At 50.2% G+C, this 19,475-nt stretch overlaps 7 protein-coding genes across 7 annotated transcripts; 4 read left to right on the forward strand and 3 right to left on the reverse strand.

The window, feature by feature from the left end:
* The first annotated feature begins 53 nt into the window (after positions 1 to 53).
* Positions 54 to 3,132, forward strand: BO83DRAFT_415564 (alpha-1,2-mannosidase family protein). Its single transcript, XM_025534641.1, has 5 exons — positions 54 to 198; positions 277 to 818; positions 876 to 1,309; positions 1,366 to 2,132; positions 2,215 to 3,132. Exons 1-5 carry the CDS (start codon positions 59 to 61, stop codon positions 2,669 to 2,671), a joined length of 2,340 nt encoding a protein of 779 aa, XP_025390003.1. The 5' UTR covers positions 54 to 58; the 3' UTR covers positions 2,672 to 3,132.
* Positions 3,133 to 4,897: 1,765 nt separating this feature from the next.
* On the forward strand, positions 4,898 to 6,575 carry BO83DRAFT_376646 (uncharacterized protein). The gene has a single exon (XM_025530776.1). The coding sequence runs from the start codon at positions 5,318 to 5,320 to the stop codon at positions 6,215 to 6,217; it is 900 nt and encodes a 299-aa protein (XP_025390004.1). The 5' UTR covers positions 4,898 to 5,317; the 3' UTR covers positions 6,218 to 6,575.
* Positions 6,576 to 7,665: 1,090 nt separating this feature from the next.
* Positions 7,666 to 10,030, forward strand: rhgB (putative extracellular rhamnogalacturonase; the record flags this gene model as incomplete). Its single annotated transcript, XM_025528359.1, has 4 exons — positions 7,666 to 8,301; positions 8,363 to 8,401; positions 8,463 to 8,664; positions 8,738 to 10,030. The coding sequence occupies 4 exons, from the start codon at positions 7,666 to 7,668 to the stop codon at positions 9,544 to 9,546; spliced, it is 1,686 nt and encodes a 561-aa protein (XP_025390005.1). The 3' UTR covers positions 9,547 to 10,030.
* A 175-nt stretch (positions 10,031 to 10,205) lies between these two features.
* On the forward strand, positions 10,206 to 13,165 carry BO83DRAFT_376648 (1,4-alpha-glucan branching enzyme GLC3). The gene is made up of 8 exons (XM_025530777.1): positions 10,206 to 10,459; positions 10,517 to 10,641; positions 10,744 to 10,843; positions 10,899 to 11,011; positions 11,074 to 11,765; positions 11,818 to 12,153; positions 12,204 to 12,834; positions 12,897 to 13,165. The coding sequence occupies exons 1-8, from the start codon at positions 10,405 to 10,407 to the stop codon at positions 12,921 to 12,923; spliced, it is 2,079 nt and encodes a 692-aa protein (XP_025390006.1). The 5' UTR covers positions 10,206 to 10,404; the 3' UTR covers positions 12,924 to 13,165.
* A 783-nt stretch (positions 13,166 to 13,948) lies between these two features.
* On the reverse strand, positions 13,949 to 16,224 carry BO83DRAFT_376650 (F1F0 ATP synthase subunit beta). The gene is made up of 5 exons (XM_025530778.1): positions 15,858 to 16,224; positions 15,754 to 15,796; positions 15,300 to 15,616; positions 14,388 to 15,237; positions 13,949 to 14,321 (listed from the first exon to the last, which is right to left on the reverse strand). The coding sequence occupies exons 2-5, from the start codon at positions 15,758 to 15,760 to the stop codon at positions 14,239 to 14,241; spliced, it is 1,257 nt and encodes a 418-aa protein (XP_025390007.1). The 5' UTR covers positions 15,761 to 15,796; positions 15,858 to 16,224; the 3' UTR covers positions 13,949 to 14,238.
* BO83DRAFT_221307 (uncharacterized protein) lies at positions 15,824 to 16,511 on the reverse strand. The gene is made up of 2 exons (XM_025526823.1): positions 16,374 to 16,511; positions 15,824 to 16,252 (listed from the first exon to the last, which is right to left on the reverse strand). The coding sequence occupies exons 1-2, from the start codon at positions 16,382 to 16,384 to the stop codon at positions 15,970 to 15,972; spliced, it is 294 nt and encodes a 97-aa protein (XP_025390008.1). The 5' UTR covers positions 16,385 to 16,511; the 3' UTR covers positions 15,824 to 15,969.
* A 1,243-nt stretch (positions 16,512 to 17,754) lies between these two features.
* On the reverse strand, positions 17,755 to 18,800 carry BO83DRAFT_376652 (cytochrome c oxidase subunit IV family protein). Its single transcript, XM_025530779.1, has 3 exons — positions 18,485 to 18,800; positions 18,195 to 18,388; positions 17,755 to 18,105 (listed from the first exon to the last, which is right to left on the reverse strand). Exons 1-3 carry the CDS (start codon positions 18,792 to 18,794, stop codon positions 18,016 to 18,018), a joined length of 594 nt encoding a protein of 197 aa, XP_025390009.1. The 5' UTR covers positions 18,795 to 18,800; the 3' UTR covers positions 17,755 to 18,015.
* Positions 18,801 to 19,475: the final 675 nt, after the last annotated feature.

Here is a 19,475-nt window from a genome sequence, read left to right on the forward strand (position 1 = left end):
AACCGCCACTTACCGTACCCACTGGCTTTGGGATATATATTTTGTAAATTCTTCTGAAATGGCTGGTTCGACGATATGTTTCTCAGCTGCGTTTCGCTGTGTCAGATTAGCTATGGCGAGCTGGTACACCATGCTGATATTGAGTCTACTTGAACCAGCTGCCCGCGCTGCAAATCTGACTTCTCACGTGAATTTATTGTAAGTGATACATCGAGACCCAGTCATGCATCAGCACACCTGCTGGAGTCTAAAGTCGCGAGCCTAACCATGAACAAGCTTGGGATCCCAAAATGGCGGCAATGATTTCCCCGGGGTTGCTCGTCCGTTTGGGGTAGTGAAGCTGGGACCCGATTTATATGTCTCCGGAACAGACTCATATTCCGGATATTTGCCCAATGGCAATTTCTCGGGGTTCAGTATGATGCATGAGCAGGGCACAGGAGGTGCGCCTAAGTACGGCACTGTCTCCCAGTTGCCGTTGATTGGAAATATCAGCAAACCGCTGTCCAACATCACTATTGGCCGGTCAGGTGCAGATGAGGCATCAGTGGGCTACTATAAGGCGAAGACCGCCGAAGGAACAGTCGTGGAGCTGAGCGCAACCGCTCATGCAGGAATCTATCAATATACTTTTCCGAGCGGCTCGGATGGTAATGTCTTGGTTGACGTTTCGCATGTCCTACCGTCGTATCGGGGAATGGGACTCAGCCAGGGATACAAAGGTGGTAATATCACCATCTTCCCCGACGGGCATTATGAGGGCCATGGTGTGTACGACAACGGCTGGAACCGTTCTCCCGATTGGTCTATCTACTTTTGTAAGCTTTTGCCAGATTCCAAACCGTTTCACAGCAGAATTAGCTGACTTTACCCAGGTGGCCATTTCGATGCCTCGCCCATCAGCAACAAGACCTATGTTGGAACCGATGCGGGCGGAAGCGTCGAGCAAAGTAGCGGTTTCGCATCGTCTTCTTCAGGTTCAACGCGAGTTGGGGGGCTCTTCACCTTCAAAGACTCTGTAGTTACATCTCGTGTGGGCATCTCGTGGATCTCCACGGAGAAGGCCTGTAAGAATGTTGAAGATGAGATACCAGAAGACAAGAAATTCCAGTCGGTCGTGGACGACGCTCAGTCCGAGTGGGAAACGACAGTCTTGTCGAAAGTCGCCACAACCAACACGAATGACACGACGCTCACCCTATTATATACGTCTCTCTATTTCATGCACCTGCTTCCCACCAACCAAACCGGAGAGAACCCCCAATGGACATCCCAGGAACCTTACTATGAGGACATTTTTACTTACTGGGTAAGTACTTCGGAGACACAAATAAAATAACACTGTATCGCTCATTTGGTTCGCAGGATCTTTTCCGCTGCTCTACCGCTCTCATGCAGGTGTTGCAACCCGCCGCATATGAGGAGCAGATCCGGTCGCTTATTGATATCTGGCGATTCGAGGGTTATATGCCGGATTCGCGGTCCTCTAACTACAATGGTCGTACACAGGGCGGCTCGAATGCGGACAATATTCTGGCCGATGCCTATGTCAAGGGCGTGCGCGGTGCGGTAAACTGGGAAGATGGATACAAGGCCATGGTGAAAGACGCAGAAGTGACGCCTCCCAACGATCCAGTCGATCCCCAAGCTCCCGATTCCTCGACAAAAGAAGGCAGAGGCGCATTACCAGACTGGCTTAGTTTGGGCTACATCACGCCCAGATTTACCCGTGCTGTCACGCGGGCAGTGGAATATTCATGCAATGACTTTGGATTGTATCAGGTGGCATCGGGGCTTGGGAAGACTGACGATGCGGAGAAGTACTTGAACCGTTCCAGAAACTGGAGAAACCATTGGAATGCCAACCAGACATCGCTGGGATTCTCTGGATTCGTCGTTCCTCGGAATGAGTCTGGCTTTATCGAGACTGATCCACTGAATGACAGCGGCTATTGGGGAGACCCTTACTACGAAGCCAGTTCGTGGGCCTATTCTTGGGCGAGTGTCCATGACATGAAAACGATGATTGATAAAATGGGCGGGAATCAAACCGTTCTCGACCGGCTTAACACCATGTTTACTGAAGGAGCCAGCGGTTCCAGCGGTATTATCTTTGATCCCACAAACGAACCGTAAGTCCGTTCCCTGCCTGACTGGGTCTTTCTGCGGGTATTGCTCTTGCGAGGGACATAGCTGACAGGGTTCTTGATCCAGTATGTTCAACGTCCCTTATCTTTACCACTATATCGACCGGCAAGATTTGTCTGTCTTCCGATCGCGTGATATTGCCAAATCCTATTATGGTACTGGCGTATCCGGCCTCCCCGGCAACAGTGATGCTGGAGCTATGCAGACTTGGATATTGTGGAATATGATCGGACTATACCCTGTGACAGGGCAGTCGACATTTCTGATCCACTCTCCATGGTTTGACTCGCTTGTCATTGACCTGGGGGGTGGTAAGAAACTGAATGTCACTTCGAGTGGCGGTGATGGAAACGGAGGCGGTAATATCTATGTGCAAAGTCTTCGCTTGAACGGAAAAGACTGGAAGAAGAACTGGTTAACATGGGACGACATTTTTGCCCAAGGAGGGACACTAGACTTTGAGTTGGGAGCGACCGCAAGTGACTGGTTCACGGGGGAGCTACCACCAAGCCCGGCTTCCTAGAGAAAAGTCGCGCATGCGCAGGTTCCCGCTTCAGAGTGTATGTATTCGACCTAACGATACCGATGAACATATCCGTCAGTACCCGGGAAAGCTCCACCCTAGGCATTCTCCTAGCCATAGCAGCTCAGGGGACATTTACTGAGATGAGGATGTTCGAGGCTCCATAATCAAAGGGGGAGGTGATGTAGTGTCTGTGCATCCCCGTAAAACCTGAAACCGCTGGAAATGTACTCCGTAAGTCACTAGACGTCGAAACAGGCTTATCTGGCCCTCAGTCAGTAGGCAAGAACAGTAAACCCATGTTGACGATCGCGTTGATCGTTATTTCGATGACAGTGTTCTCAAAGGTCGCGGGACGAGACGGAAGAGGTACGAGCCATCTGTGCTCGTGAAAGTGGATTGGGCACAATTGAGGTGGGTGAGTGAGGTACCATAAGGTTCTGCGAGTACCAGGGATCAAGGCCAGGACTATTTGCATCAACAGTTGAACTGAAGGCATACAGTCGGGTCTATCTACTACCTACCGAAAGGGGGAAGCTAGGACTTATTCCCCGGCAATACAGTATGCATACAATAGTGGGCCCCACAGGGACGTTCTCCTTACGCTAACTTGCCACCAACGGGGAAGTATCCGGTGTATCGTCTAGCGTAATATCTGTGTATCTTCCCTATGGTCTTGCAAGTTGCGACATGCGAAACCAAGCAACGATCGCCCAACCTCCACCAGATGGGCCGTCACTTCTCCTTAGACCTTGTTGATCACGGTACACAGTTGGATTTTCCCGTTGTGTACCTGAGTGGCAAACCCCTCTTGTTTAGGAAGTCTGCTGCCATCTCAGGAACGGGTTCCACGTGGTGGGCTGGCTAACCAGCCTATCCAGGGACTATATGGAATCATCTCCCGGAAGAAACATTCCATAACAGCTCGCTCGGTTGACCTCCCCTGACTACATTGACAAATTGAGGCTGGCTACCAAGATCCTCAGCTTCGACCTGCTTGTTGCATGTGCGGGACTCGACAAATGAAGTTCACTCCCTGCGTTCGGAAACTAATTCTATTCTAAGTAGTGCACTATGTGTTCGCGTCATCACCAGCCACTGTGTCCCTGACTCCATGCAGCCATACATCACCACAGAATACGTATGAAGCCCACACGGCATGTCTCCATCTCGCGTTTATCGGCAAGATTCACAAATGAAATGCGTTTCCGGAAACCACTACAGCGGGAGGGCAAACTCAAATTCCTATAGAATCGAGCCACTAGTAAAGTTAATCAACTTGACGATCGGTGGTACGGATGCATGTACAGTTGCAGTACCATCTGCGCCCCCAAGATGCAATTGCCAATTTGAAAAACTTCTATCATAGTGGCCGTGCTCGGATGAGTCGCTACAGCCTACTGCAGCTTCTGAGAGGTAAAGGCCATAGTTCTTGCGCAATTGTACACTACCAGGTAAGACCTACTATTCCCACCATGTGTTGCATGCGGGGCACTCAAAGACACTTTGAGAAATCCTTAGCGAATAAATTCCAATGGCTAAAAATGGAAGTATTGTGGAATTCAGGTCATCTCACTAGCGGTAAGATTGCATATCCCCGGCGTCGAATTTATGTTTGCACTTGGCTGGCCACCGACTCGCCTGCATACATGCATGCAAATATGCATGGCCGTTGTGACCTTAACCAAGATAGACTGCAAATAGTCGTACGCGATGGGAAAAACAAACGCACGCAGAGAAAAGCAATATAACTTTTTACCATCGAATCTCTCCCCTTTATAACTGTTCCGTGAGAGGTTTGGATCGACAGGGACCCGGCATGATCTCAGACATGACGTGCTCACATTTCAACATCGTTAGTGAGAGCGAGTACCAATAGTATGTATACTATTACTGGGTATAGAAGGCTAACAGCAATGCATAGGTCACAGTAAGTAAATACTACTAGTAAGATGAGGCTGCAGATCCTTATGGCGGTGGCGATAAATGTCCCGGTGGCTTTATGCTCCTTCAACGCCAATCAGCGGATCAGGGTGGCTGCCGATTGGACGGACAACGTTCACGGCTCGTGTGGCTCACTGCCTTGCCGGTGATATTCATTCGACGGGCATCGGGAAATAGCGACAGTAAGTCCAGCTACAGCATGGCAATTCCAATAGCAAAATCTAAACTGCTTAGCTGCAGGCCCACAAAACAACAGTGGAACCCACATGATCGTACATGGTACTACTGTATACGCCTGATCGTCGCCATGCGGTTTGCATGGCTTGAAGGGACAATCGAACGTTGACCAAGCTCGTAGCTGTCTCCACAACCCAGCAACGCTGCATCCATCACGCATACGCCCTTGCTATCCTTACAAGTGCTATTACACCCTAGCACATAGAGTTGACCCGCCAGCTAGTTGCTATACGTCCCAACTGCTAAGGGTCTCAAAAGGATAGGTAACTATGATGATCACTTGAGCGACGATGGGATATAAGAGCAAGCCTCTTCGTCTCGAGTATTCCTCTTTCTTCTCATCAGCAGCACATCATTCGTTCTTTACCAAAGCCCACTACAGTCATTCCTTACCAAAACCCACAAGGACATACCGAAATTTATTCTCTCCCTTCCAATCTCCTTTATCAAATACCCTCAAGCACAATGAAGGCCTCCTTTATCACTCTTCTTGCTGCTCTGGCCACCTCGGCCCTTGCCGCCCCTACCGGTGGTGTTCCTGGAGTCTCTGAGGTCACCAAGACTGTGAACATTGGTTCCGTCTCCAGCAACGTGATTTCCACCCCCAGTGCCAGTGCTAGTGCTGGGGCTACCGGCCACATTGTTCAGGATGCTGGCAATGGTGTCAACCAGGTCCTGACTGTTACTGGCGCCGACGCCAAGAAGCTCCTCGTCCAACTCAGCCCCGAGGTTGCTAAGCTCCTGTCCGGCCTGGGTCTGCCTGGCCTTGGATCCTCTGTGGGTTCCATTATCAAGACCGCTGCGTCCGTTGGCGACCTTCTCAAGGATGTCGGCAATGTCGTCGACGGCCTCCTCACTGTTGTCGATAAGGACGGCAGGGCTCTTCTGATCCAGCTCGACCCCGTGGTAACTGGTCTTCTCAGCGGTCTTGGACTCCCGGAGCTTGGTGTCCCCGTCGGCTCCATTGTCGGCACTCTTGGCGAGAACCTCAAGCGCTCGGCCGATGGAGAGATCGTTCAGGACCTTGCTCCCAAGGTCAAGGATGTCCTCGAAGTTACCGGCTCCGACTCCAAGCGCCTGCTCGTCCAGCTCAGCCCCTCCGTCGCCTCCCTCCTCTCCAGCCTTGACCTCCCCACCGTTGGAACCTCCGTTGGTCAGATCATCAAGACTGCCGGCAGCGTTGGCGACCTTCTCAAGGACATCTCTACTCCCGTTGAGCAGCTTCTGACCGTCGTCGGCCAGGATGGCTCTTACCTCCTCATTAAGCTGTCTTCTGACGTCGCCTCTCTTCTCACTGGCCTTGGCCTCCCCTCCCTTGGCACTTCTGTTGGCAGCGTTGTCGCGACTCTCGGTCAGAATCTGTAAATGTAAATTGTGAGTGCTCTCCGTTGTGTAGTTACCCGATGAAGGTGCCAGTGCTAATTGTTCATCTTTCAGGGTGCGCGGTCACGGTGGTCTGCAGTGATGTCCTTCACATCAGGTTTGCATATACTCTCTTTCTGAGGAGTCGGCCTGGTTTGAATGCCGGCAATGAATAGCAACGAGAACCTCATTGTATATTACTACTCATTTTCGCCCTGAAATGTCGAATGTTGTTGCGAGGCGGGCAGACATGGCTATATATTTAATCATAGAGCTTCATGAATCGGTGAAAACAAGTTGTGTTCTTATGCTTGGCCTCTTAGCGATTTAAATCCCGATCGTAATAGCCACTGGTCCTGACTGGACAGAGGAGGATTCAGATGTAACCGCTGAGTTTGGCCGGCGACATTCCGAAGAGGCAACTAAGTCCGGTCGGCAAGCACGGGCTTACTAGCGCCGAGTCCACCACTCGGCAGGGTCAGCATCCTCCTCATTTCCTCTCTATAACCACAAGGCTACACCTGTACCATCTAGCATTGGGCCATTGGGCCTGGCAATCACTCGGCTGGCTTAATTCATCTCTTAGAAATCCGAACGGGAGTCACCTAGAGTATATTGCAATTTAGCATGCACGGCAGACCCTGATCAAGAGCTTATGCGCCGGTTGAGAGTCTCCGCCCAATCCCCTGATCAGTCTATGGGCCACCGGCCTAGTCTTGACCTCGGGCGTTTCAGATTGAAGCTCCACCCTCCGTTGAGATAGGAGAAGGGGAAGTTCCCAGCAATCTCTATGGAAGCTCGAAATTTTTCTGTCTAGCAAGTGGTAAAGGATTCTTCCATTTTGATTGCACAATAAACGCTGAGTCGTCTGCTATCAGTTGGGACCATCAAAGGACTCTCGTATCTTCCGCTTACGATACTCTCTCAAGTCTTGCCCAGTAATCCGATCAGGAGTCAACTGTCCAGTATCGATGCCTCCTTAAGCCCTTCAATCTATTTGAGTCTATGGGCGGGGCCAATGCTCCTTTCAAATTATCTAAGACAAACACCCTAAGCATGGAGCAAGTCTCAACCGGGAGATAGCGCATCGATCCCGCTCTTTCGATGTTTTGGATTGTGCCACTACTTCCACATTCAGGAAAACTACTTCAAGGGTTCCAGCAATAGTATCGATAGCTTCGTCTAGTTCAATCTTGTCGTGTCAGAGGTTGCCGGTATGGCACCGGCAAAACGTTCTAGAAATAGAAAGATGACAGCGGAAAATAGACTACTGTTAGAGGGCGCTTGAATAGCTTTTATCTATAAAGAGAGCGCCTGGGAATCCCTGCTGTGGGCATAGTTCGTTGGATAACTCAATGTTCATTCTTTAGGGGTGTTTAGACTCACTTCCTTTCACTCTTTTTTTTGTAACCTCACATTCCTTTCTTTCTTATCAAGCTCGACGAAGCACCATGCTTCTCGACAAGCGCTCTTTTCTCTCTTTCCTGGGCCTGGCGCCCATCTTTGCTGCTGCGCAGCTCTCCGGTTCCGTGGGACCACTGACTTCCGCGTCCACCAAGGCAGCTACCAAGACTTGCAACGTTTTGGACTACGGTGCTGTGGCGGATAAGTCTACTGATTTGGGTGCGCCATTGGCATCTGCCTTTGCTGACTGCAAGTCTGGTGGTCTCGTCTATGTCCCCTCTGGTGACTATGCTCTCTCCACCTGGGCGAGATTGAGCGGTGGTGAGGCATGGGCTCTGCAGATTGATGGAATTATCTACCGTACTGGCACGGACAGCGGCAACATGATATATATCGAGCACTCTAGCGACTTCGAACTTTTCAGTAGCACCTCCGAAGGTGCCATGCAGGGTCTGGGCTACGAGCTCCATGCTGATGATAACTGGAGCGGCCCTCGTCTGCTGCGTTTATATGAGGTTACAGACTTCTCGGTCCACGATTTCATCCTGGTTGACTCCCCCTCGTTCCACTTTTCTCTCGACACCTGCACCAATGGCGAAATTTACAACATGGCAATCCGCGGCGGTAACCACGGTGGTCTGGATGGTATTGATGTTTGGAGTAACAATATCTGGGTCCATGATGTGAGTACTGAAGAACATGAATGTTGCCTGCATGCATGCAGGTCGTTAACTATTTCAATAGGTCGAGGTGACGAACAAGGACGAGTGTGTCACTGTCAAGGTATGGTCATCCCGGCGATTTGTGTCCCGTCAGGAAGTCTTAAACTAACCGTCAATTATAGAGTCCGTCGAAGAACATCCTTATTGAAAGCATCTACTGCAACTGGAGTGGTGGCTGTGGTATGGGTTCGTTTGGCTCTGATACCAATGTTAGCGACATCACTTACCGCAACATTTACACCTGGAGCTCGAACAACATGATGTTGATTAAGAGCAACGGAGGTAGCGGCTTCGTCGAGAATGTCCTCCTCGAGAACTTCATTGGTGAGTAATATCTTACGCAACATCATGTGTCCCCCGATGAGGCTAACTGAGAGTTATTTCTGTCTGTAAACAGGCCACGGCAACGCTTACTCCCTGGATATCGACAGCTACTGGGCCAGTATGAGCGCAGTGGACGGCGATGGTGTTCAGTTGAGCAACATCACTGTCAAGAACTGGAAGGGAACCGAAGCTTACGGTGCTGAGCGTGGTCCTATCAAGGTGATCTGTGCCGATGGTGCCCCTTGCTACGACATTACCATCGAGGACTTCGCCATGTGGACCGAGGAGGGTGATTCTCAGTGGTACTCTTGTGAGAGTGCCTATGGCAGCGGATTCTGCCTTCAGGACAGCGACGACCACGTCTCCTACTCGGCAACCACTTCCACGGTCGACTCCGCTCCCTCGGGCTACTCTGCCACCTCCATGGCGGCCGATCTGACTACTGACTTCGGCTCTACTGTTTCTATCCCCATCCCGACCATCCCCACCTCTTTCTACCCGGGTGCCACTCCCTACAGTGCTCTGATGGCCGACAGCGCTTCTACTGCCGCTGCTTCTTCCCTTGCCAGCCATGCCACTGTCTCTAGCAGCGTCGTTTCCGTTGCTGCTTCTGTGCCCAGCGCTGTCGCCCCTAGCGAGAGCATCCCCGCTGCCACTTCCGCCGTTGTTACGAGCGCTGCTGCCGTCGCCCCCAGCCCGGCTGTGGGTGCCCAGGAGGGATCCACTACCTCCGCTCCCAGCTTTGCTGCCCCCAGCGGTGCTGGAAACTCTCCCCAGGGCCCCAGCGGAGCTTCTGGATTCGGCCAGAAGGGCCAGCAGGGCGAGCAGAGTGGACAGGGTGAACAGGGCGAGCAGGGTGGACAGGAAGTCTGCTACGTGTAAAGCCGGACCTTCTATAATCCGGATTATGCTGAAGGCTGCGCATCCCATAGCTTGATTCTTAGTGGAAGTTCATGGTAGAGGGCATTTTAGTACCTTAGCATGTAGCTCAATTCTCAACAGCTGCTGTGCAAGCTTTTTGTAACATAGTGACTTTAATTTTCTCCTCAAATGATGTTGCTTTAAGCCTTATTGTAAACATATTGTCGCACTGCGTATTTAAGTGGCCTGTGGCTATCGTAAAGCCTCGCGAGTGTTCTGACCGGCCCTCAGACCCCTTGAACCCCGAGTTGCTGCGCAGGGCGGGTACCTGTTTCCGTACCTGAAGTCAAAGCTCAGCTTCCTCCTGTCGCGTTATCACAACACAATGAAACATGGATATATACACCATCCAAAACTAATAGTATACTAACAAGGGCTGTGAATCAGCATCTCATATCAATGGATTCGATGAGTTGTTATCCAAAGTTGAGAAATTCGGCGCGCGCGACAACAAAAGAATGAAAGGAGGGAGGAGGGGGGCTGGGCAGACCAGGTCTAGAAGCAGGGGTGTTGCAGTGATGTCACGGCGGGAAGGGTAGCAGCAGCAAACCAGCAAACCAACAGGGAAGAAAGAGGAGCTTTGGCCTCGACTCTCCCCCGCATGGCCTCAACCACCACCACCACCTCCTCCTCCTCCTACTACTTTTTCCCATCGGTTGGGATTCCCCACCTCTCGTCCTGTTTATTCTTCTCAGGAGCTCAACTTGTTTTGACGCTGTTAACTAGATTCCTCTCTTGTTTGTTGTACTATTATCTATTCTATCCCTACGGTCCACATTCCCCAGAGCTTAATCTCTTGCCACTGGCGATCCATTCTCCATGGCTTCTACCGAAACTCAAACTGCCCTTCAATCGGCGTCTCCAGATGGTACAGGTCAGTTGGTTTTATTTGAGAGTCATTGTCTTTTCTTTCGTCTAATTGTTTCGATAGGTGTTATCCAGCTTGATCCTTGGCTTGAGCCCTTCCGCGATGCTCTGAAGCAGAGGTTCCAGTACGTAGAGAGCTGGGTCAAGACGATTAATGAAACTGAGGGCGGGTTGGACAAATTTAGCAGGGTAAGTGACATTTCTTGCTGCTACTGTTGTTCGAGATGATTGACACTACTCAACTGGGTTGTTTGGAATGACCAGCACCAACTGACATGACGTTTGCGATAGGGCTACGAGAGATATGGTCTCAATGTCAACGCCAATGGAGACATCACTTACAGAGAATGGGCGCCTAATGCTGTTGAAGCTGAGCTAGTTGGGGACTTTAGTACGTCTAGCTATGCGGAGGATATCGGCCGGTGAAACTTTACTGAGACTGGCAGACAATTGGGATGTCACGGCCCACCCGATGACGAAGAACAGCTTCGGTGTCTGGGAGATTACATTGCCTGCGAAAGATGGGGTTCCGGTAATCCCTCATGACAGCAAAATCAAGGTGAGTGTGCATAGAGTCAACTAAGCAGGACGAATTTCTTTTAACATCGCTGCGCTTCGCAGATAACCATGGTTACTCCCGAAGGAGAACGAATCTACCGAATCCCTGCATGGATCAAGCGTGTCGTGCAAGACCTTACTGTGTCTCCGACATATGAGTCGGTCTTCTGGAACCCTCCAGCTACTGAGCGCTATCAATTCAAGCATTCTCGCCCAAAGAGGCCCGAAAGCCTTCGTATTTATGAGGCCCACGTGGGTATTTCTTCTCCGGAAACGAGAGTCGCAACTTACAAAGAATTTACTGCCAATATGCTACCTCGCATTAAGTATCTGGGGTACAATGCGATTCAACTCATGGCCATTATGGAACATGCCTACTACGCCAGCTTCGGGTACCAGGTCAATAGCTTCTTCGCGGCTAGCAGTCGCTATGGTACGCCGGAAGACCTGAAAGAGCTAGTAGATACAGCACATAGTATGGGCTTAGTGGTGCTTCTTGACGTCGTCCACAGCCATGCATCCAAGAATGTTCTGGACGGGCTGAACATGTTTGATGGCTCTGACCATCTCTACTTCCACTCCGGTGGGAAGGGTCAGCATGACCTCTGGGACAGTCGTCTGTTCAACTACGGCAGCCATGAGGTTCTGAGGTTCCTCCTGAGCAATCTCCGCTTCTGGATGGAAGAATATAAGTTCGACGGCTTCCGTTTTGATGGTGTTACAAGTATGCTTTATGTCCACCACGGCATAGGAACGTACGTGATCAGTCTCCTACATCTTTTCGTTGCAATACTAACTCGACATTAGAGGATTCTCTGGCGGATATCACGAATACTTTGGCGGTTCAGTAGATGGCGAAGGTGTGATGTACCTGACCTTGGCCAACGAAATGCTCCACAGTCTATACCCCGAGTGCATAACTGTGGCAGAGGATGTATCTGGAATGCCTGCACTGTGCTTGCCGCACGCCCTTGGGGGTGTTGGATTTGACTACCGACTTGCCATGGCAATTCCAGACATGTACATCAAGCTCCTGAAAGAGAAGTCGGACAGTGAATGGGACATTGGCAACCTCTCCTTCACGTTGGTCAACCGACGTCACGGGGAGAAGACGATTGCCTACGCGGAGAGCCATGATCAGGCGTAAGTTCATTTTTCCATTGTTTAACTTGACCACAGCTAAATCATAGCAGGCTTGTTGGCGACAAAACCATCATGATGTGGCTCTGCGACAAGGAGATGTACACCCACATGTCCGTGTTGACAGAGTTGACACCTATCATCGAAAGAGGCATGGCACTTCACAAGATGCTCCGCCTGGTTACCCATGCTCTCGGTGGTGAGGGTTATCTCAACTTTGAAGGTAACGAATTCGGTCATCCCGAATGGCTCGACTTCCCTCGTGCCGGCAATAACAATTCGTTCTGGTACGCACGTCGCCAACTAAACCTAACGGAAGACCATCTTCTCCGCTATAAGTTCCTGAATGACTTCGACCGCGCCATGCAGCTAACCGAAGAGAAATACGGCTGGCTCCATTCCCCACAAGCATACATCAGCCTGAAGCACGAGGGTGACAAGGTCCTCGTCTTTGAACGTGCAGGCCTCCTCTGGATCTTTAACTTCCATCCTACAAACAGCTTCACAGACTACAGAGTGGGCGTTGAGCAAGCCGGAACTTACAGAATCGTGCTTGACACCGATGATAAGGAGTTCGGTGGCTTCGGTCGTAATCTCAAGGAAACACGGTTCTTCACGACAGACCTGGCTTGGAATAACCGCAGCAATTATCTGCAGGTCTATATCCCAACGCGAACAGCACTGGTAAGTGCAATTGAGTCTATTCTACTAAGACACGAAATGCTAACAATTATGTCAAATCATAGGTTCTTGCCTTGGAAGAGACCCTATAGGTCGACCTCACGTAGTTCTCCTGATATCCCCACTCGGCTAAAGCCAGTGTATTCAGACAATTGCAGCATGAATCCTAGGGAAATGATATGTGTGAATAAACATGCACCACTCATTGTTTTGTTTTGAGTTAGTCTATAGCGTCTGTTAATGTCCATTCTGTGATTTATTCCTTCGATATTGTACCATGAAACTTCAGTTGTTTATTTATAATTTCATTATATAAACTAGTACCATTAAGCACACCCTAAACTAACCACTCCCACTCACTGTTACTCTCACTCTCACTCTCACTCTCACTGTCACTCTCACTCTCACTCTCACTCTCACTCTCACACACTATCGGTCGAACCATAACATCACTACTACTACTTGCCTAGCACTAGTACTTACTACTACTACTAGTAGCCCTGGCGGGTCCCTACTACTTACTACCTACTATATCTCATCATCATTAATAGTAATAATGATAGATGATAGTATAGTACATGGCACCATGCAGAGTACTGGTACTACTACTATAAATCCATTCAAACCCCAAAGCAACAAACACCTATAAAGAAGCACTAAGTAGTGTTGCTCTCCATTCCGATCTTACTTCTGACTACTAGTACTAGTAATAGTTAGTACCTGGCCATGATAGCTCATCCTGTCCGTCCGTGAGTCCATTGCGTTCCTTCAGCCCTTCATTCCGTTATATGAATATATATATATATATCAGACCTTAGGACTACTTACTCGTGCTAGCTGGCTACTACTACTGACTATTCACTAAAATTGTAGCGCAAAAAAAAAAGAGTACTACTAGCTGAATTAACATGAGGATGATACTTGTTGAGATGGTGGGCAATGCAGTTGAGATACGTGAAACAGTTGATGCTATGGCAACGAGATGTTGATACGTGTCCTAGAAAGGGACGTTATGATTTAATATACAGAATCATACAGAACTACACCCTACGTACTACTATACTACTACTAATGTCTACAAAGCAGATATCACGGTCTCCCGGAGTAACAAAGGAAATTGAGTACAATTGTCCCAGCCCAGCGGGTATCAGGCTGACTGTGGTCATTTTAACTTACTTACATGAGCACGTAGTGTAACACAAAGCCTGGAAGTTTCCATCCAGACTTTCAGAGAGGTGTACGTTAAGAGCGCTCTCATCCTTTTATATAGGGGGGGACCTCGCCATTCTTTCAACTCCCTTTTCTCAATTCGAGTACTGTACACGGATCGGTAGAAAACGGCACATGGAAGAAAGGAAGTCCATGTCTAACAAAAAAGGAAAAGGGCGCTTAAAAACAATATTACATTTAGGCCTTGTTCTCGAGCTCGGCCAAGATCTTCTCACCCTTGGCGCGGGCAGACTCGAAGTCACCAACCATGTAGAAAGCAGCTGTAGAAAAACAAATTAGCATCCATGTTGGTCAACAATTAGAAGATCAAGAAGATTTTAACTTACCCTCAGGAAGGTCGTCACCCTCACCGTTGATGATGGCCTTGAAACTGCGGATGGTGTCCTTGAGGTCGACCAGCTTACCCTCGATACCAGTGAAGACCTGGGCGACGGTGAAGGGCTGGGACAGGAAACGCTGGAGCTTACGGGCACGCTCGACGGTGAGCTTGTCAGCCTCAGACAGTTCGTCCATACCCAGAATGGCAATGATATCCTGGAGGGACTTGTACTCCTGGAGCATCTGCTGGACACGGGTGGCGGTGTTGTAGTGCTCCTCACCGACGATACGGGTGTCGAGCATACGGGACTTGGAGTCGAGAGGGTCGACGGCAGGGTAGATACCCAACTCGGAGATACCACGGGACAAGACAGTGGTGGCGTCCAAGTGAGCGAAGGTGGTGGCGGGGGCAGGGTCAGTCAAATCGTCAGCAGGGACGTAGACGGCCTGGACGGAGGTAATGGAACCCTTGGTGGTGGTGGTAATACGCTCCTGCATACCACCCATGTCGACGGCCAGAGTGGGCTGGTAACCGACGGCAGAGGGGATACGACCCAGAAGGGCAGACACCTCAGAACCGGCCTGGGTGAAACGGAAAATGTTGTCAATGAAGAGCAGCACGTCCTGACCCTCCTCGTCACGGAAGTACTCGGCAATGGTCAGACCGGTAAGGGCGACACGGGCACGGGCACCCGGGGGCTCGTTCATCTGACCGAAGACCAGAGCGACCTTGGAGTCACCCTCGAGCTGGATGACACCAGTCTCCTGCATTTCGTGGTACAGATCGTTACCCTCACGAGTACGCTCACCGACACCACAGAAGACGGAGTAACCACCGTGAGCCTTGGCGATGTTGTTCTAGAGAGTTTGTTAGTTCTGTACGGGTCACAAAATCTCCATTTCATGGATTGGCAACTTACAATCAGCTCCTGAATGAAGACGGTCTTACCGACACCGGCACCACCGAAGAGACCAATCTTACCACCACGGGCGTAGGGGGCAAGCAGATCGACGACCTTGATACCAGTGACGAGAATCTCGGCCTCAGTGGACTGCTCGACGAACTCGGGAGCCTCAGTGTGAATGGGACGGAACTTGTCGGCCTTGACGGGACCACGCTCGTCAATGGGGTCACCAGTGACGTTAAGGATACGGCCAAGGGTGCCGGGACCGACGGGGATGGTGATGGGAGCACCGGTGTCACGGGCGGCAGCACCACGGGTCAGACCCTCAGTACCTGTGAAAAGATTGATGTTAGCCACGGCGAGACGAGTACACGTGGAAGGACCAGGTTATAGAGAAAGCGGTGACAAGAGGTTGATATTGCCAAGCAAATCTCTATTTTGCTGGTCATGGGAGACAGAGGAAGCTTACCGTCCATGGCAATGGTACGAACGACATTCTCACCCAAGTGTTGCTAGATTGGGTTAGCTATCAGAGCTTGATGTCATTGTAGCTTCGATCTTTGGTGTACATACAGAAACCTCAAGGACGAGCTTCTGGCCACCGTTCTCGGTCTCAATGGCGTTGAGAATGGCAGGGAGCTTGTCACCGTCGAACTTCACTGTTGGCGAGAGTCAGATATCGTGTTCATTTGATGGCCATTGAGTCGAATTTGATGGGATTGTGGATGGAATCGAGGCTCGGAAAAGATTTTCGCGTAGCCGCCGGCAGGGTTTTCTCTGGAACGGGGGACCGGCACATACCGTCGACGACGGCACCAATGACCTGGTGAATCTTTCCAACGGAAGAGGCCTCAGTGCTGGCCATACGGGCCAGGGAAGGGAGGCCATTGGTCTTAGGCTGGAAAGCGCGACGGGCGACGGAGGTAGGTCGGGCAAAAGCAGCCCTCCCGAAGGTCCGGGCAAGACCGCTGTAACAAGGGGGAAAGAAATGGTTAGTTGCAAGCCTTTAAAAGGTTTAAAGGTAGATAAAAAATTTATCTTGAATTGCAAAAGGTTGGAGTAGGGATCCGGGGAAGTATAGTCACACACCTCTTGAACATCTTGATGGTGTTGAAGAGCGAAATGGGGTATAGAAAAGGTCAAAGGGACGAGAGGATGGGGAGAGGGAAGAAAGAGGGAAAGGAAGGGAAGAGGTTGAGGTTGAGGTGGACACGGGCGAATGTGTCCGGCTTAGCCTTTCCGGGGCGGTTTTGCCGACGATCCCGTGATGTACCGAGCAACGCGCTGGCCAGCATGGTAACCAGCTTTCAGCTCGCCGACATTCACTAGGAGGTTCTACTATGGCGACCGCATCTTTACCAGTCCATTCTGCAGAATCTAATGACTCCCATATGTCCGCGATGCTGGCGGTCGGGGCGTTGATTCGATACTGGGAGCAATTCGAGCTTTCCCACCTTGCCCTGTTTGGTTGTTAGGGGGAAATTCGCACACAAATGGGGATGGTCTTGGCGCCCGGATGCACTGGGAGGAAGGTGGTACCCCATCAAAATAATACTAATACAGACTACTGTTCTTTTCTTTTTCTTCCTTCTTTTTTTCTTTTATGCCTAGGTAAATATATATAAAAATAAAAAGAGAGCTAGCTATAATTAATAAAATAAAAATATATCAACAAACAAAAAAAAATAAAACTTTATCTACGGTGAATTTTATAATATTCATAAAATCATCATACAAACCAACTCCGAGAAATACCTCCCTTTCCCCTCACATCTGCAAAGCGCTCAAGCCATTTCTTTTCGTGAGGGGGTTGGGGCTGCCTCCGTACAACAAGGCAAGTTGTTCTTTCGCTGTAACGGAAAGGCAGACCGACGATATCGGACGAACGCTGCTGTAACGAAAAAAAATCTGACGTGTTCCCGTGATTACCCTTTCGGGGGTCCCAGCTTGGTTTTGCGGTGTCTCGACGGTAAACAACCGGGCGACCGTGCATTTCATTTTTGGATCCAACCAACCAACCCAGCCACCACCACCACCACCATCCCCCATTGATTCCTGAACATGGAGTAGATACACTACTGTGGTTATTTTATATAATAATTTTCATTATTGTTATTACTGTTATTGCTGTTTTAGTTTTCTAGAGGAGCATTAGACTGTGCATTTTGACTGTGACAGCTCTCTTCCGGTTTTAACTTGGAACCACCGACTTACCGCCTCTCTACCGAACAGTGGCTCCGAACCTTCCCATTTCTTTGCCCTGCCCAGCAGGGAATATCAAAGTAACGTCATCTCGTATGTAATCACCTATACAGTGATCATCGTAGCATTTCCCCCATAAATACTGTATGTAAGCTTGATCTATAGAAGCATTAATCTAAGATTTAGCACACGTTTATACCTAGCTACAGAGGGACATCTATAATTTCCTGTCCCATATGTTCTACAGCATTTACAGGAGTAACACGAAAGAACCTGCAGTCTGATCTTTCTATGGCTACAAAGGAGATGATTGATTATTGCACAGTACGAGATACAGAGGTCTTTTTGGGCTAACATTGACAAACAAGTAGAACAGAGGCGAAGGATCGTGTCCAAAATTGATGGGCACAGAACCGGCGTCATCAAAGGTCGTGCGGTGGGAGGCAGCAGTTCATTCCTGTAGCCCAACACTGCCCATCCACTGCACACCCCGTCGTTATACCTGTTCCTACCGAGGGGTGGAGGCAATCTATTGCTTCTCAGCAGGGGGGCTCTGGACGAAGCCCTTGCCCTCGTAACCCACGGAGCTGATACCGTAGATAGGGTTGATGTTCTCTTGCTGTTGTGATGATACGTATCAGCGACCGTTCCACCATGAAGACAGTGCCAATTGGCAAATGAATAATGCAAATAGTCGATTTCACATACCTTAGCATACTCGTTGGAGGCCTCCTGCCACTCCTTGGTCATGGTCTTGGGCTGGGGCTTGGCGAACATGTGGATGATGTAGAAGAGACCAAAGCTGACAAGGGTGAGCTGGGCGACCTTGAAGAAGATCTTGAGGTTCTCGCCCTTGGGGGGCACAGAGCGAGGGCCGTGGGGTCCGAAGGAGATCCAGTAGGCTAAATCGAGGGGAAGAAGAAAAAAAATACCCATGTTAGCAAAATTCTGTTGGACGCGGGGAAGATAGCGGAAAGGGGCAAGAAAGAGCAGCATACCGGCCTTCTTCTCCTGGAGGGTCATCTGGTGCCAGTCGACCTTCATGCGGTCCCTCAGCTGCATCCACAGCTCGGCCTGCTCCTGAGGGGGCATGGCCTCCCAGCGCTTCTCAATACCGGCGAGTGTGGGATTCGAGATGGCATGCTCGGAGGCGGCGCGGGTCTGCTGGGGAGCGATAGACTTCTTCTCAGTCTGAGGACGAGCGTTCAGGCAAGCCATTGGGCCCGAAACGGTGCGGTAGGAGCGCAGGCCCGTGGTGGGCACAGCCGAGCTGCGAGCAGCAGCGCGAGTAACGGAACGAAGGAACATTGTGTGCTAAGGGTGTGCGCGCGTATTAGTATCAATTGATCGCCAAAAAGCAGCTCTCCAGCAGCGAGAGGACCGATTCGTCGGAATTCGAGATGGGAAATACCTGGGGTAGAGTGGAGGGGGGTACCAAGAGTCGCGATGGGAGACGAAGACGACGTTCGACTTGTGGTTTGAGGTGGAAGTCGAGTATCCGGACAGGCTAGCTTAGTCCGTTTTACCGCCGCCCTCATTGGTCCACGCCCGCTGCCCGTCCCGACCGTCCGCCATGGCTTTTGCCCCCAAGACACATCTTACGATGATGTTCCCAATTCCCGTCAGCACCAGAAATCTCCCATAGGGTATAGTTATATTACTAGTATAATCTAAGGCTAATCCGTCTAGTCTTCTAGGGTGTCCCTTCCCATTCATCCCCGGCGCCTTATCTTCCTTACATCTAGTCAACGCTGACCAGCCGCCCTTCTCACAACCCAAGACCCAAGTGCTTCCTACTATTTACTCACTACTACTCATACTACCTGGCCGGCATTCCTTCTCAGCACTCAATAGTCGAGATAGCCTACTTCACACGAATATCAGACCTAAGCACTCGACTGAAAGCACAGTTTTTGGGGGGTTGGTTGTGTGCAGGGTGACCTGATGTTTCTACTCTACATCGAATCGCGTATTCACACATCATGGCAC

This window comes from Aspergillus eucalypticola (assembly GCF_003184535.1).
Source record: "Aspergillus eucalypticola CBS 122712 chromosome Unknown BO83scaffold_7, whole genome shotgun sequence".
In the NCBI taxonomy this organism is placed as follows: domain Eukaryota; kingdom Fungi; phylum Ascomycota; class Eurotiomycetes; order Eurotiales; family Aspergillaceae; genus Aspergillus; species Aspergillus eucalypticola.

Bases quoted from the DNA above. Each gene is read 5' to 3' on its own strand.
- BO83DRAFT_376652 (XM_025530779.1), bottom strand. From the start codon at position 18,794: ATGTTCCTTCGTTCCGTTACTCGCGCTGCTGCTCGCAGCTCGGCTGTG. The intron at 18,389-18,484 runs GTATGCTGCTCT...CCCTCGATTTAG, and splicing joins CCTCCAGGAGAAGAAGGCCG to CCTACTGGATCTCCTTCGGA. The intron at 18,106-18,194 runs GTATGTGAAATC...TCATCACAACAG, and splicing joins CCTCCAACGAGTATGCTAAG to CAAGAGAACATCAACCCTAT.
- BO83DRAFT_376650 (XM_025530778.1), bottom strand. The intron at 15,238-15,299 runs GTAAGTTGCCAA...CAAACTCTCTAG, and splicing joins TCTTCATTCAGGAGCTGATT to AACAACATCGCCAAGGCTCA. The intron at 14,322-14,387 runs GTAAGTTAAAAT...GTTTTTCTACAG, and splicing joins GGGTGACGACCTTCCTGAGG to CTGCTTTCTACATGGTTGGT.
- BO83DRAFT_415564 (XM_025534641.1), top strand. From the start codon at position 59: ATGGCTGGTTCGACGATATGTTTCTCAGCTGCGTTTCGCTGTGTCAGA. The intron at 199-276 runs GTAAGTGATACA...ACCATGAACAAG, and splicing joins ACTTCTCACGTGAATTTATT to CTTGGGATCCCAAAATGGCG. The intron at 2,133-2,214 runs GTAAGTCCGTTC...TTCTTGATCCAG, and splicing joins TTTGATCCCACAAACGAACC to TATGTTCAACGTCCCTTATC.
- BO83DRAFT_376646 (XM_025530776.1), top strand. From the start codon at position 5,318: ATGAAGGCCTCCTTTATCACTCTTCTTGCTGCTCTGGCCACCTCGGCC.
- BO83DRAFT_376648 (XM_025530777.1), top strand. From the start codon at position 10,405: ATGGCTTCTACCGAAACTCAAACTGCCCTTCAATCGGCGTCTCCAGAT. The intron at 10,460-10,516 runs GTCAGTTGGTTT...TTGTTTCGATAG, and splicing joins GGCGTCTCCAGATGGTACAG to GTGTTATCCAGCTTGATCCT. The intron at 10,844-10,898 runs GTACGTCTAGCT...TGAGACTGGCAG, and splicing joins TGAGCTAGTTGGGGACTTTA to ACAATTGGGATGTCACGGCC.